General features: G+C 36.0%; 1 protein-coding gene across 3 annotated transcripts in view; it reads left to right on the top strand.

The window, feature by feature from the left end:
- The window catches only part of LOC126366280 (proton-coupled amino acid transporter-like protein pathetic), a 58,972-nt gene that overhangs the window by 15,573 nt on the left and 25,915 nt on the right, over positions 1-17,484 (top strand). The window contains exons 1-3 of one of the 3 annotated variants that reach the window (XM_050009360.1): positions 4,343-4,360; positions 11,440-11,593; positions 17,027-17,110. In XM_050009360.1, coding sequence (XP_049865317.1) covers positions 11,517-11,593; positions 17,027-17,110 — 161 coding nt within the window. In that variant the 5' untranslated portion in view covers positions 4,343-4,360; positions 11,440-11,516. Of the gene's footprint in view, positions 1-4,342; positions 4,361-7,364; positions 7,483-11,439; positions 11,594-17,026; positions 17,111-17,484 lie in introns of those variants that run through there. The other 2 variants (XM_050009359.1, XM_050009358.1) reach the window with 2 other exon arrangements.

The raw sequence follows: 17,484 nt of genomic DNA, 5'->3' as shown, positions 1-17,484 counted from the left end.
TTCTACAATTATGAAGTACTTATCTCTTTGGACAAAGGGCTGATAACATGTAACCGTAACCATCCGAAACATCTTAGGACGGCCTCCATGATTCAGTGGTTAAGAGTTGGGCTCACGATCCGGAGGTCCTGGTTTCGATGCCAGATCGGGACACGTCTAAATAAAATTGTTTTTCCAAACAAACAAATGATAGTCGGTCCCAGGTAATATTTATTAAAGTAAAGCAGAGTTGAAGAAATCGGTCATTGATTTCACTACCTACACAAGCCAAGATCTTGCGATGCAAATCAAGAATGGTTGCAGGTGTCTTATAACTTGTGGTTCTGTCCACCCTGATGAGAAAACGGGCCAATTTATATGATCGAAGTACGACCTTGACTTTATATATATGACATAGCTTAAGCTCATGACTGAGCCATGTCAGGGGCCTTAGGCGGCTCATTAATAACCCTGACACCAGAGGTTGATGAGGTTGGTAATTCTCCTCACAACCCACACGATAGAAGAAGCTCATATGACTATATCCCAATGGGATAATGAGAGGTAGGTACATCCATAGTAAGCTGAATTAAGTACTCACACCTCACCGAGCTTTCTGTTAGATATACAATCGTGTGTTTGCATTAAAATTATGTAGATTTATCCTTTAAAAAGATAAAAAGAGATTTATTCAGTCAGTATAAAATTTCCATAACCAAAATCAATCTGTTTTTTGCAGTTACACTTTTTCGTTTTATGTCAGCGTTATAATTTATACGGGCCCAAAGTTTTAATCCTTTCAAACCAGCTGTTCAATCATTTTTATTTTTATTATAATAATACCGTGTACAGTGATTACGAAAATTCATTCGTCTTTTTAAAACTTTATTTTTTTCCCCGTTATTTCGTGACAATGGATATGGGTGCTTATTTTTTCAAATTGCTCTTTCTTGTACTTTATTCCTACCTGCAAACTATTTTTACATAACTTTTGGCCATTTTTTTTTTAATTAGATGGCTTTGCTCTTGACTTCGTTCTTCCACGCACGGAACGGCACATGCTCTATATGGTGGCACGGGAGTGCCCCCGCCAAGACGAGCAAAGCAAAGCGCAAGGGCAGGATACTACCCACCTTTTCTCTAAAAGTTTTCGTATTTTTTTTAAACTCTCATAACTCAGGTTTGAATTTTACCAGATAAACCAAATTCTCAGGATATGGTATTAACAGTAGACTTATTAAACGTATAAAGTTTCAAATGCATAGCTATTATACTTTAGATTTTATTGATATGTAAATTTTATTAAGTTTTATTAAGTCATAATTATAAGGTACTTCTTAATGTCTTAGAACGCTGAAATTTAGGCCGTAAGCTAGTATTAGTACACAAACAACAAAAAAAAATCTGAAACCTGGAATTTTCATCTCCCAAACAGAGACAAATTTATAAATGCGGTTAAGTTATATAGCAACTGTATTGAATGAAGTGAAAACATAAGGTTGTCGCGCTGTAGCCGTAGTTTGACGCTGTGTAAAAAGGTGACGTGGAACCTTTATTTTGGTAAATTGGTGGCTTACACATCCGGGACGTTAAAAAGATGCGCAGTTGGGCAAAATGTGGCTGTTGCACTCTCGCATACGCTTTAGGCTTTTAAAGGGTACACAGTCGAACATTGACCTGCTGACCACTCGCGTTCATTTAGGGTATTCGGGAAACTGTCTATTTAGCCTCAGTCAGTAATTACTACTTTTCATAATGAGTGGGAAGCGAAAACATTTGTGAAATAGTTTCACTTGAAGTAGAGGTAGGGCCCCATATTTTGCCTAATGTGTAAACTTTGTGAACTTAGTGTTATATATAGTTAGGACGTGTGGAGTTAGAAGCTTTGCTCTACATGAGATCTGATAACTTTTTGAAATTGCGATCGATATGGTCTCGTCTTGTCATCATTTTACATGAAAACGATTTGGTGGGATGTATTAGAGAATACCTATCTCAACAATAAGTGACGTCAAACAAAAGTGTCTGTTTTAATTTTTCCTTCCTATTAGTCAAAATATTATGGGCAATGTATTACTCAAGCGGAAATACACTTTGCTATGTTTTAGGTAATTTCCATAATTTTGCATCTCGTATATTAATAATAATTTATTTTCCTTGTGGCCTGCTTGCGTATACAAGTAGTAATACATTTTTGATGATCGATCGTGAGTACGCATTTTACAACACCAACGCTCACGTCATATTCATTTCAAATAAGTACGTAAATACATACATAATCCACGTCAGTGATCCTGCCACACACACTAACACAGTTGGCTCGACCATTGGCGGGCAATACGGCTCACCACCAATGGGTGGTGAAACAACGCAACGTAATGACGTTGCGTTGATCTAACAGAAAGTTCCGTGATGCGTGGGTACTCACTTCATCAATCAGTAGATGTACATCTGACAGCTCTGGTGGAAAAGCAGCCTTAGACAGTCACAAATCTCTTCATCAAGATAATTATAGATGAAGCTATTCATTTTATCTTTCATAATGAATTACTTTAACAATTTTGGGAAAACACTTTCTCTTTAATAATATCTGAAAATTGACGAACAATTTCATTAACACTTAATCTGTCGAGATTTCAGACGCAAGAGATTTTCCATTACTTCACGTATGTGGGTTCCGACAGCTAATTTTATTTTAGCAAAGAGAATTATAATTGACTAAGTTTTTATCATCACTAATTTAAGAGCCACGCTCTTGTCGGTGTAGCATTCTCCATTCTTGTCTATCAAAGACCAATTCCTTCACTTCCTTATAAGACACGACGTTCGCTTTCTCTTTAATCTGTTCCGTGTAAGCTCTTCTTGGTCTCCCACTTCCTCTCTCTCTCTCTCTCCTTGTAGCTTCCCTACTATGATGTTTTTGATAAACTCGTCGTGTCTTATTAAGTGTCCAATCGTCTTGCCTCTTCTGTCCTCAATAAGACTAAGACCAAGACTAAGTTTTCCTACGTGTTAAATAAATCTTCATTAAAAAAATAATTATTATGTACTTAACAAAGCATAAGTAGTCAAAGTCAGTAGTCAGAGTAGTCAGATGTACAGTCATGAGCAATATAATGTACCCACTTAAGGACTCTGTCGCACTAACATATTTGACATTTAGTGAGACTTACAGTTCAATTTGTCAAAAAAGTTAATGTGACATGGTACCAAAGTGTATACATATTAATGCTCGTGACCATACATCCATCGCAAGATGAAATAAGTATCCATGCACCTAAACTTTCTGTTAGATCAACGTGATAAGTGGTCTATAATGGTCGAGCCAACTGCGTTAGTGAAAACTGCCCTTAAGATATTCCCTCAGCGCTCCCCATTTGTCCGGCCAAGTAGTTAATTCCATTTGCGGCAAATCTAAAATAAATCACGTCAATAAATGCCCTTAAGGTAAATTAATAATATATAAAGTGATGATAATGATTAAAGAATGAATGAATGATTAATAATATGGACTCTTTAAGGGAGCTGTTTAAAGAAATAAATATACTGACGGTCGCAAGTCAATATATTTATGAAAACATTATGTATGTGCGTAAAAATGTATCTCTCCTTCCGAGAAACTGTGAAAGGCATACTTACAATACAAGTAATAAAAATAAAATTGTTGTTCAAAATTCTAGATTAAGTAAATTAAATTCATCTTTTTTGGGGTTATGTATACGTTTTTACAATAAAATACCAGATAATATTTTAAATTTGTCAGAGAACAAATTTAAAGCTCACGTGAAGCTTACTTTATGTAAAAAAGCCTATTATAAGATTAATGATTACCTAAATGATAAAAATGTCTGGTATTGAATGTGTTCCTCTAGTTATTAAATAACTTGTAATGTACCCTCATTGATTTAAAAGATGTGTTGCTGTTGCAGTTTCTTGTCATTTCTTCTCCTCAGCCATAACACCTTGCGAAATGACGTAAATTCTTATGTTATATTTATTCTTATGTTACATTGACCTTCAACAAGTTTATCCATGATAATTACGTTGAATAAATGATTCTGATTCTGATTCTATGTAAAGTTATAGGTAAAGTGATTCTATTTTTAAAAAAACCTATAATTTTTTTATGACTCTATATTGAAAGGAACTTTTAAATGTACGAGTTTTCAAACAACTTGTCAATATTCAAGAATATACCAATTCATTATTATTTTTTCCTGAATTTGCATTTACATTCTCATTTTAATACAGTGTGACTTACCGAGTAGTATACTTACCTACATCTTCCTTTATTATTTAGTTGGTTGAGTGTTTTAGTGCTGACTAGTGCTCTCTGAAGTGAACAGGAGTTTCTTCTGAAACTTAAAACAGTGAACTTGAGGTACAATATTTAATAATTTATTAAATTGTATACCTTTATACTTACCTGGAATAATACGGGTTTTTAGGTTAATTGTAACTTTTTAGATATATTTTTTTATGTAAAGGTGATGTAGGTGCTTACGTATTTATTTCTATTCAAATTAATTATTTTTAAACATCATAATTATTTTGTAACTGTAATAACATTTTTAGTATTTAAACAAAAAAACATTTTTATTGGAGTCATCTGGGTACAATAGTTGTCAAATGCTAATCATTATATAAAAAACACGAACATTTTTTTTTAGATCTATTCCACTGATTCTCTGTTCGAATCGAGAACCACTGTTCTTGAGATTGACGTTAAGTTACTATACTGTGACAAAAAATTTAACAGATGCCCTTTTTACTAACTTCCGTCAATGTTTAAATTGTCTACCAAAAAAATCTTATGGCCTCTCTTAGAGTTAATGTTGGAGTCCACTAGCTTCCTTTCCTACAGTAAGAAGTATTCAGCAAAGTATGCCGTGTGTGTACTCGACGATCATCGTCTATTTTTTATATGGTTTAGAGCAGTGGTTCGTAACCTAGGGGTATAATTACCCCTAGGGGGTAGTCCCCTCAGGGGTAAAACGGAGATCATAGGGGGGTGACACGGGATGGCACGAAATATTATTATAACTCTTGTTACAAAAACAAAAGCCAGAAACCGTTTGAATGTTGAGTATGACATGAGATGCGCGTTGAGTGAAACCGCGCGCCAGCGCCACTACCGGTGGATAATGTTACAAATACGATATGTTTGGCAACTTTGGCCATATCATGAAGTGATCATACATTTAGTTGCTCATGTAGTTTAACGTTTTGTGTTCAATGATCTGGCCAAACTACATCATGATGTAGCCAACGTGTGATATTCTATTTCATGATATATGACCATTTCATGAAATGATCAATTCTAAGATCTGGCCACGACAATATATTATATTGTGAATGCATGTGACAGCTGTTATAATAATATTATATATGTCAATTGCTACTCAAATCATCACTAAATATTCCTTCCCAATCCGCAATCTGCTACTCCGAATTATCTGCCTGAAAGCAGTATGAGAGCTTGGTCATTGGAGGACTTTAAATGGCAAGTCAAGGCGCATTTCATTAGTTCTATTTCCTCTTCATCTTCATAATCTATCTACTCCTTTTCTTTCATAGAATTATATGTACAATACAATACAAATACACTTTATTGCACCAAAATACAAAGAAATATTTACAAAAAGTCTCTTATATGTGTATGTTTAAATATTGATGTTTATTTATTATTAATAACAATTATAATAGGTGTATTATTATTATATAGTTCATGTACTCGTAAGTATATATCTATCTTTGTATTTTATATGTACAAGTATTCCTATGCTGCACTTTTTCGCTATATTATATTATAACTATCTCCTATAGCAATAAGGCCGCCTATTGTGCTCTTTCTATTTCTCTATTGATTTGTATTTCCTGTGTGTACAAAAAAGTATTTTTTATGTTATAAACATAATTTGATTACTTATAAAAGACCTCGAACCCATATCAGTCACATTCTCTTCTCAAAGATAAACGTTCTTCAAAACTGTATTCACATTACACAGGGATAGCAAAGTCATATAGTATGTTATTGTTTTGATAGATTTAAATTTTATAAATGTGAGGTGGACTACCAACCTCATCAACCCTGGTGTCAGGGTTACTATTTAGCCAGAAAAGGCCCCTGACATGGCTCATATAACGAATACGTACTTACATCAGTATTACTATTTAGCCAGCAAAGGCCCCTGACATGGCTGATGTAATGACTACGTACTTACATCAGTAAGTAGTAATCAGAAATCAGACATTTATTTGGAGATATGGGTACATTAAGTTGAAGAGTAGGTACAGTTAATAAAGTATTTCCACATCTTGCCATGTTGGCGTAAAAATATTTAGACTTATAAAACTATAATTATACAATCAAAAATTTTCAAATAGATCAATACAGCAGGTATATTATACATTGTGGTACAGTCTGAGAGGTAATCAGTAATTTTATAATAGCATTTTTCTACCAAAAAATATTTATCTTTTTAAATTCCGGTACACTATCACATAGTTTTATGCTGTTAGGTAAATTATTATAATTTTTTGGTGCCATGCAAATTACATTGTTATAAATAAAAGATGTTCTGGCGCTACGTAAACAGTAACTGGGACGAACGGGTTAACGTGCCTTCCGAAGCATGGATCGTCTTACCTCACCCTCCGTTGCGGATCACGTTGAGGAGTGAGGGAGCGAGCGCAGACTGTCTTGCCCGCACGGGGTAAGGCGAAAATCACGAGATTTTTGTACGAAGTGTCCGGACTGTGATTACAGGTCACGAAGGACGTAATATACGATCCCGACGACCCGATTACTCTAGCCATAGACGCAGCCAATCAACTCGCGACACCAAACACTTCAGGACCCCGATACCGACCCCGCCGGCGTGGTCGACGATTTTACTCATTCAGCGCTTATCGCTATCGACCCACTAGGGTCGATTAATTCTTTCAAATATTTTTCCTCTCAGACGACGCCCTGAGCCGAGGTTTGCGCCCAACTGGGCACCCTCAGGCCTGTTGTCTTAAACGTTGTACCGGGTGAGAGCCTTCAGCGCTCCCCATTTGTCCGGCCAAGTAGTTAATGCCATCTACGGCAAATCTACAATAAGTCACGTCAAAAAAATACAGGTAATATGGAAACAAACTCAAGTCAGATGAAATTGTTTTTCTTGATTAATCTAATCGGGAATTTTGGAATTGGTATTCCACGTAGCCTTTTACATTATGTCCCAGAGGTCGTAAACATCAAAACATTATTTATTTATATCACTCAATAAAAACGAGAGTAAATATAAGACGTGTTTTTATTATTTAGATACACGCTGTATAATAAATATGACGAGTAGCAACCGTTGTATTGCAAACGTCGTAAAACTATTATCGTAGTGTTATAGTTGGTATTTAACTGAACACATGTGAGGACGAGACAAAAATCTTTAGATAAAAGACAGGGAAAATGATAAGAGTGATAAATGAAAGTGTTTAAGGCTTCGCAAAATAATTAAGGTGAGCAAATTAAAAAAGACACTTTTTATTATTCGGATTATAAAGTTCGATGTACCGCACCGTATTTTTGTGTCTAATGTTCGAGTATTCACCTTTTCACACAAAAACTTTTGTAAAAAAGGTTATTATAATATTAGTGATTATCTAGAACATATGGATGCAAAGGGTCTGGAAACTGATATTAGGCAGCGAAATTACTAAATTGTATAACAGTATTTTTTTTTAAAGAACGTCTAGGGTCAGGGCCGTGTTTCTTGCAGCTTCTGTTCCCCGGCTATACAGGTAGTGAGAATCTGCAGTAGTTTCAGCCAGATGAGACGTTCGTTATGTAAAAAAATACGGTTGAAAGTGTAACTACCTATTACTAAATAAAGATATTTTTGAATTTGAGAAATCCGACACGTCACGCAGCGGTTTCATGAATGCAAAACCCGCTTCTACGAGTACCATTGGGAACTTTTAGGTTGCGGTGTTTCTGTACAATCAGCTAAAAACAAATTAAGTTCCCACCAAACACTTCAGAATCCCGATACCGACCCCGCCGGCGTGGTCGACGATTTCCCGTATTCAGTGCTTATCGCTATCGACCCACTAGGGTCGATTAATCCTTTCAAATATTCTTCCTCTCAGACGACGCCCTGGGCCAAGGTTCGCGCCCAACTGGGCACCCTCAGGCCTGTCGTCTTAAACGTTGTACCAGATGAGAGCCTTCAGCGCTCTCCAATGTCCGGCCAAGTAGTTAATGCTATCTGTGGCAAATCTACAATAAGTCACGTAAAAAAAATGAAGTTCCACACAATATAACAGTGTCTTTAGCCAACAAGAAGTTTAAATTTAATGGAACATAGAAGTAATTGTATATCTTTAATAACATAATCCTAAAATATATAAACCATAAACTTTCATAGGGCGAGCAACACCAGTCCTAAATTGAATAATGATGCACCATATGAAAAGTGGAGATCACCTCATAAATCAACAACCCCTTATCGGTTTGAGCGACATGCCTGGGAATGTAAACAGCTGAACATTGGTAGAATAAATTGCCGAAAATATGTTTAATCTTTTCTATTTATTTTACTTTCTGACAACAACGGAGCAAAAACACATAAATTTAGTCGTGTACTAGGTTCAACATTAATTATGAAATTCTAATTACTAAATAAAGACAGATCTAAAAGCAAAACTTTTTTTTCTATTTAACTTCACATCATCATCATCAGCCCATAAACGACCCCACTGCTGGGGCACGGGCCTTCCCTATGGATGGATAGGGAGATCGGGCCTAAAACCATCACGCGGGCCCAGTGCGGATTGACGGTTATTAACGACTGCTAATGCAGCCGGGACCAACGGCTTAACGTGCCTTCCGAAGCACGGAGGAGCTCGAGATGAAAACTTTTTTTGTGGTCACCCATCCTATGACCAGCCTTTGCGAAAGTTGCTTAACTTCAACAATCGCAGACCGAGCGCGTTTACCTCTGCGCCACCGAGCTCCTCAGAACTATTTAACTTATTTATTATGAATTTTAATCAAGAAAACGTAATAATAAGTGTGACATTTTATCACGTTTTTCTATGACGTCACAGTGTGCTTTTTGATACAAATTCCATAGTAATTTCGTGGTTTGACGTTTAGAAAAAAGTAACTGATTTGACTAGTTGGATTGGACCTTTGAAAGGTTAAGAACAATCTACTCTGAACTAGCGTGCGAATATGAAACGTTTGTAGGAGAGAAGTTTGTCAGGGTCGAAACCTAATGGAATTCCATAGTATCTGCTTACTCCGGTGGGTAATAGGTGTAGGTGAGAGTTTTTGTAGGTATGGTTGGATTCCTAAAAGACTATGAATATCTTGCAAGTGTGGAATTCAAACACCTATTCCATTTCAGGGAATCATGTTAGGTACGTCACTAATAATAGACGAAACAGCGAATTGTTTCTGCGGATTGATACGAAATAATGAGAACATAAGGGGGATTACAGTATGTGTAAATGCTGATGCGGTTGTAGGGATGACGGTAATTAATAATCACCAAGATAGCTTGACGTACTCGTGATGGTGATTCAATATCTATAAAAGTATCTATAAAAAAACTACACTTTGTCTTCTGCTCAATTATACCGAAGTCCACCTACGCTACGTCATCATCTCCCTAGCATTTTCTTTTTCACAGGGTCCGCTTACAGGTCCGATTTTTCACAAAAGCGACTGCCTGTCCTACCTTCTCTTGAATCTGTGTTGGAATGTGGGTTTCCTCACGATGTTTTCCTTCACCGCTGAGCACGTGATAATCATTTATGATCCAAATATGAATTCAAAAACATATTCGACAATCATTGGTTTAGGCCTGTACTGGATTCGAAACTACGACCTTACAGTGAGAGGCAAGCGTTCTACCAACTGAGCTATCACATAAACTAACGGCCGTATTTCCTAATGGGGTGGGCAGAGCAAGTAATTAGAAAACTATTTGCAGGTATTCTTGACTTGATACTATTAAACAGAACAACCAGTTCAGTACAATTATTGATTTTATACTTCAACAAGATAACAATTTACTATCGTCTCAATGCGCGGTAAGATCTGTTAAAGTACAGTCATGAGCAATATAATGTACCCACTTTAGGACTGTGTCGCACTAACATATTTGACATTTAGTGAGACTTACAGTTCAATTTGTCAAAAAAGTTAATGTGACATAGTACTAAAGTGTATTATTATATTAATGTTCGTGACCGTACGTAAGCTAGTGTTGTGACGTTTAGGAGCAAAGTGATGTATCAGTCAATATTAGATCGATCGATTCTTTTCTATCTAACAATACGATGTCATAACATGGATAATTTTGACCAGCCGTAAGGTATGGTATGTATAAAATCAGTGAATTGTGATCATAATACCACCATGACAATGACAGGATATGCCCTTGACAATGTACAGGGGAACACTACATTTTCCCACGGCCTTGTGCGTGATTAACGGAAATAATGTGATTACAAGCATGTAGGTACACGGAGGAAAAACTGTGGTTCTGTTAACCTGAATATGGTTAATTTAAACAGAAAAAAATTGTCTATGTGACAGCTATCTTAACAATCTGGTTAAATAATAACTATATATCAGGTGTAGTAAAACATATCCCATCAAAAACATTAATGTGAATTGAGAGCCAAGTTCAATATTACTTATGATATACCTAAATATACATTGGTTGTTGACTTCAACGACAAAAGAAGTGAGATCTAAATGGGTGCCAAGTTCAATAGTAAGTTCTGAAATTTATTTATAACAACATAAAATATAAGTACGACAGGTTGCCATACAACCATAAAGTTGAAGTTGAAGTTGAACATAAAATATAATATAGACCTTAAAAGCAATTGGACGGAATATATTACATTATAACCATAACAATTATTACATTATTATTGTAATTATTATTATTGCTTGGACGCTTGCCGGAGGGACTGGCCGGGATACGCACAGGACCGCGAAAAATGGAAAGAGGAAGGGGAGGCCTTTGCCCAGCAGTGGGATCTTGTAGGCTAGATTGGATTGGATTGGATTGCATATTACATTATAAGTAATATATATTTTTTAATAATATAGGCTCACGTTTGACCACGAACCGCGAATCGCCTGATCACCTGATGTTAAATGACGATGTGGTCTAGGAAGGATCTCGCTTACTTAGAAAATGTCTATTCACTCTAGCCTTGAAGACTCCCAGATATTTCTGCAAAATCTTAGTTTTGTGCAAATTATGATAAGTACAATTATGAAAATAGTTAACTATGTATAAAGTGCGTGAATCTTTAAAAGTGACTAACTATTAACTGTTATGAAACTGAAGAAATTCAATGACAAAATTACCTCCCACATATGCATGTAGAATATTGTAGAAGTCATTAAAGATTGGGATCCTAAATCTAACATTGTTTCTCTCTTTTCAGACAAAGAAAACCAGTGGCGATGCAAGAGAAGGTCCGGACAGAATACACACTAACCCCTCTTCTTCATTGACTCCAACATGACCGGCAACATGGAGAAGGTCAGACCAGCCCCCAGTGTCACCACCATCAGCGGCCCCGATACTTATAGCTCTAAGTGAGTACATACACATAGGTATAACTAACACTATATAAACAGTCCCATCAGAGAAACCATGAGAGAGATGTGGTGTAAAAGACGATATAGTGACTAAGATTGAGAAGGAAATGTTAAGTTGATTCGTAGAGTGGATGAAGGATAATACGATTACGAAAGCAGTATATTTTGCCAGCACAGTTTTTTATTTTTGGTAGGGCTGTCAGAGGAAGAAATAGAAGGACGTACATTTGGAGATGTCCCTAGAAAAGGTTCAGTAAGATCTACTCTGAACCGGCGTGCGTGTATGAATTGATTGATGGATGTCGAGGAAGCAAGAGAAGTATGTCAGGATCGAAGCAAGTGGAATTCCAATCTCTGCTTACGCCGGTGTATGTATATAAGTCCCACTCAAGTAACGACTACGTACTTACATCAGTAAGTAGTAACCGGGACCAACGGCACGGATCATCTTACTTTCGGACAATCAGGTGATCAGCCTGCAATGTCATAACCAAACTAGGGATCACAAAGTGTTTTGTCCCCACCGGGATTCGAACCCGGGATCTCTGGATCGTGAGCAGAAGACTCAACCACTGGACCACGGAGGCCGTTATATTAGTATGATTAATTGCCTGTACCTACATAAAACCTTATACACATTAAAAATATAGATATAATTGTAATATAAAGTGAGTAAGATAATACCTAATAGTGTAATTGTGAGTAAGATTTTACGAGGTTGTTGTTGCACGCAAATACTACTACCATTAAAGCGTATTGTTATGAAGGTTAAATAGTGTTCAATGAGATAGCAATATGGACAGAAAATACGCGTTGAATAAAGTTAGGTACCTATTTACTAGAACAGACCCGAAAGTATATGCACAGACCTCCTTTTTATCAGCTTGTCGGGAAAATCACTTTTTTTTAAAAATCGCATTCCGATGTGATTTTCTTCAACAAAACCGAGGACTGGAATTCTCTGCCGTCTTCTGTATTTCCGAATGCAAATAACCCGGGTGCTTTCAAGGCCAGAGTGAACAGGCACCTTCTGGGCGAGCTCGCTCCATCTTAGGCCTCGTCAATGCCTTCGGGCAAGTCTGGGGCCACGAGCAAACCTATCAAAGGTAAAAAAAAACTTTTATTTCTTGCAATAAATTCTCCTTGCAATCCGGGTTAAAATTTATATCACAATTTTTTACCTGGTTTATAACGAGCGTGTCTACCGCGAGGTTGTTAACAAAAATCACTTCCAAATGTGATTTTTCGACGAAGACGACGAAATAGGGTGTTTCAATTTAATTTGTTGTAATTTATACGATTATATTATACCTATAGAGATATATGAAACAGATAAATGTAAAAATAGTGACGAGAGTATCTAGATAAACGCTGATTCGTCGTCTCCCTAGCTATATCCCGTTTTCACAGGATCCGCTTACCTATCCTGAACATTAGACAGGACCGGTTTATTACAGAAGCGACTGCCTGTCTGACCTTCCAATCCGCAAAGGGAAAATCAGCCCAATACAGGTTAGGTCGCATACCTCCGAAACAGATTTGTGGGTTTCCTCACGATGTTTTTCGTCACCGCTAAACACGTGATTATCATTTATGATCCAAATATGAATTAGAAAAACGATTTCGGAAATCATAAGTTTAGGCCCATGCTGGATTCGAACCTACGACCTTACGATGAGAGTCAAGCGTTCTTCCAACTGGGCTACCACGGCTACCTAGGTAAACGCTGATTAAATTTACGTTATCTTAAACCTTAGTAGTCCAAGTCAAGAACACTCTAAACTCTAAGTAATTATGAAACTTTGAGGAACGTCGATGAGGAGAATAGTATATCACGATCATACCGAGCTAAAATCTATGATGTTTTATAATTATTCAGTTCAGGCGACTTAAGTCTACTTAAATTAAGAAGACATAGAATATTAAAATCCGGCTCGGCCTCTAAACAAATGAATGCGATTGTAAGTATGGTGTTACAATTTATGTTTGAACACTAAAGAAAAAAGAAAGAGAAGGAAAGAGAGGAAGGGAAGACCAAGAAGAGCTTACATGGAACAGATTAAAGAAAAGGTTAACGTCGTGTCGTATAGGGAGGTAAAGGAATTGGCCTTTGATAGACTGGAATGGAAAATGCTACACTGACAAGAGCGTGGCTCTTAAATTGATGATGATGACCACGAAAGAAGTACCGCAGCCGCGGCCCTCGTGACGCAGATTCCAAATCATTTACTTTTTACTAAGCGTCAAAATACGAAATTACTATGGAATTTGTATGAAAAAGCAACCTGTGACGTCATAGAAAAACTTGACAAAATGTCGCACTTATTATTACATTTTTCTTTATTAAATTTCATCAATAAGTGAAATAGAAAAAAATGGTTAATAGTCACCTTTAAACCTATCATTATTTAGTAATCAGAATTTATCTTTGACCTAGGAAACTACCCAATTATGTAGTTCCATTAAAATCCGTGGATTTCTTTCGTGTCGTGGACTACTATATTTTAAACCTATTATCTTTTGTCTTCCTTTTATAATAAAGCGGATATGTCTGTACTTTGGGAAAGAACTAGCATTTTAAATATTTATGTAGTATGTGTACTTGCTTCAATAAAATATTTTTCTTCATTGTCACACATTACGTTATCTTAAACCCAGTTATTATGATCTATGAAATATTATCGCCTATTGTTTGCTATACAATGCTTAAGTTAATCCACGTTCGTCACACGGTTATCTCAGAAACGTGATAAAAATGGAGATAATAAAAACTTTCGAATCACACGTCATGTAACAGACATTTTTATTGCGATGTACTTTTTGAAAATTTAGTTTCCAGAATATTCCATTTTTTTATTTTGATGTTTTATTCGAAATCTTATTCGATATTATTCTTTCGCTGGACTGATTTGGGGTACTTTCGCATGCACTTTTCAACAAAAATGACGCATTTCTAAAGTAATACTCAGTTAGACAATCTTCTTCTTATCGTGTCGATGGCAAACTAAATAGTATCGGCCCAAAACTTGGCAACAAGTATGGCGCTATCTGCAGCGCTCATCAGATCCTCCTGCGTCGGCGTTCGGACACGCAGGACACGATGTAAGCTGTTCCATCGTTTGGGGAACAGTGCCGCACTTTTAGATAATAGTACAACACACATTTACATAATAGAACAATATTATTGTTGAATCGCTGTCTATTTTTTTTTGTTTTAACTAGTGTATTTACTGCGAAAACCTAAATCAATGCGGACAAAATAAAACGAAACATAATAATATATTTTTATTGTTCATATTCTTTTTAAAGAAACGTATTTCTATGCCAAAGTCCTTCATTATAAATCTTTGTAAGCATTATTAAATGAACATGCTTGGGTATCTAGTTTAGGTTCTATTCGCGTTGATATTCTTAGAGATAAGTCCACCCTTGTAAACGTCCATTTCTTGTTTGTGATGTAACTAGTTGTTAAGTGCAATAAAGTATATTCTATTCTATTATTAAGAATGAATTATACTTTGAGCATTATAATGTTCTACCTTTATATATCTACAGAGATTACACGCAAGGCCCCAATCATTTATGTCTTTGATCCATTATTTAATTTAGAGCAGAATAGAACAAAACCCTCTGTTAAAATTCAATTCAATTCAAATTCAAAAGTTCTTAATAATGACATCTCAAGGTTATGTCATAATGGTCCGTTACTTATTTTGAAATACACCATTGGAATTCTGCTATACATAGCATAACATTTATAAATAGCCTACTTAGGCCCACTGCTGGGCACAAACCTCCCCTCAATCTACCGGAGAATAACACTCCACCACGCTGCTCCACTGCGGGTTGGTAGAGATGTTTTACGGCTAATAGGCAGCATTTCACTTTTCCGGACAGTCAGGTGATTCAAACCTACAATGTCTTTACCAATCAAAGGAGAGTCTCACAAAGTGATTTCGACAATGTCCCTGTCAGGAATCGAACTCGGACCTCCAGATCGTGATCCCAAAGCTCTAACTACTGGATTATGGAGACAGTTAATACCTCATTATAAATATTTACGTCCAATTAAGATGTATAAATGATTCATTAACGGCCGACTTGTACAATAATAGATAAATTCATCAGAAGATGGAGGAAGATGGTTGTCTGGGAAAATAATATATAGCAATAAGGCGCGTCATCTCCCTAGCATTATCCCGTTTTTCACAGGATCCGCTTACCTAACCTGAAGATTTGACAGGCCCGGTTTTTTAAAGAAGCGACTGCCTGTCTGACCTTTCAACCCGCGAAGGGAAAACCAGCTCCAATATAGTTTAGGTCACATACCTCCGAAAATTGCATTTTTCAGGAATGTGGTTTTCCTCACGATGGTTTCCTTCACCGCTGAGCACGTGATAATAATTTATGATCCAAACATGAATTCGAAAACAAATTCGACAATCATTAGTTTAGGCCTGTGCTGGATTCGAACCAGCGACCTCAAAGTGAGAGGCAAGCGTTCTACCAACTGGGCTACCACGGCTCTAAAGCACTAACTGAAGTGTTTATTTTGTCCTAATTGTTTTTTTGCTTATGATATTTTTGGATATGCGAATATTGTGATTGATTACATAGGTTTATATGATAAATTATGAAATTCTGATTACTAAATAAACAAGTTTTCTCTTTTCAATTGAACTTATTTATACATTTCGAATTAAAAAGAAGGATTACCAGCATTTGCGACATTTTTTTTTAGATTCGTTATAAATATTTTATATTTTTTATATAATTATAAGTATTATTGGCTACCTGTTTTGTGCACATATGTCTCACAGATAAGCCAATGATTCCCCTTCATTATATAAAAATTACAACCAGGTACAGGGTTTTTTTTACCTTTCTACATTGAAAAAAACACATTGCTGAACTCAAAACGTTTTTCACATTAAAAAAGCAATCATTTACACATTGAAACCATCATACCTATCTTAATTACTCAATAGTACCTAAATGGTAGTAAATAATGATTTGTTTATTTATCCATTCATAAAACCTAATGCATTATTAATTTGCTGATGCAACGGAAATCAATATTTCATCACCTTCAACGCAGTGGCATGATTGGGGTTAACTTGTCACCAATTTGTCATTAATTGATTCCTATCAATCACAAACAGTTCTAAGGTCACCGCCAATAACCAGCAAACGTAACTCTCGCCCTGTCATGCTGAAGAGGGTTAAAATGGCCACATCGAAGCAATTCATCTAAGAAAGCAATATTGCTATTTGACATTTACACATATAAAAGTAAGTGCGCAATGCAAATGCCAAATAGCAATATTGCTTTCCTAGGTGAATTGCTGCGATGTGGCCATTTTAAACACAAAACAAATTATTTTTTTTTAGAAATTTTTTTTCAATAATTTGTGGTCTTATTTTTTACAGAATAGAACTAGCTTACAATGGATCGAGGGAAGACTTGGATCCTTACATCCCTTCAGAGCACAGAGCTGTTGAATCGAACACATCGTAAGTATTTTTTTTATCCTGTATCCTCAATATTTACTCAAATAATAATGCATTCATACTTCATTGTATACACAAGAGATACCTACATAAACAAAGAAAAAATAACAAAAGATAGCATCGCGCCTGTATCTCTAAAGGGTTATGCAGAGGCGTATGACATACCCACTCCTCGCCAGCTATGTAACGTAACAGTCTTTTCCCATTAACAGGGCACAAATCCTGGAAATCACGTGTTTTTTTTTATATTTATTTATTTAAGGAAAACATACAGCTTTTATAAAACATTATAAATATAACACATATATGTAGTACAATAGCCAATCAAGTTTTCACCAAAGAATAATACCTGCTATTCGGTGTTCAAGTGATATCAA

This window comes from Pectinophora gossypiella, chromosome 4 (assembly GCF_024362695.1).
Source record: "Pectinophora gossypiella chromosome 4, ilPecGoss1.1, whole genome shotgun sequence".
Classification (NCBI taxonomy): domain Eukaryota; kingdom Metazoa; phylum Arthropoda; class Insecta; order Lepidoptera; family Gelechiidae; genus Pectinophora; species Pectinophora gossypiella.
This window is presented reverse-complemented; position numbering and strand designations above follow the sequence as displayed.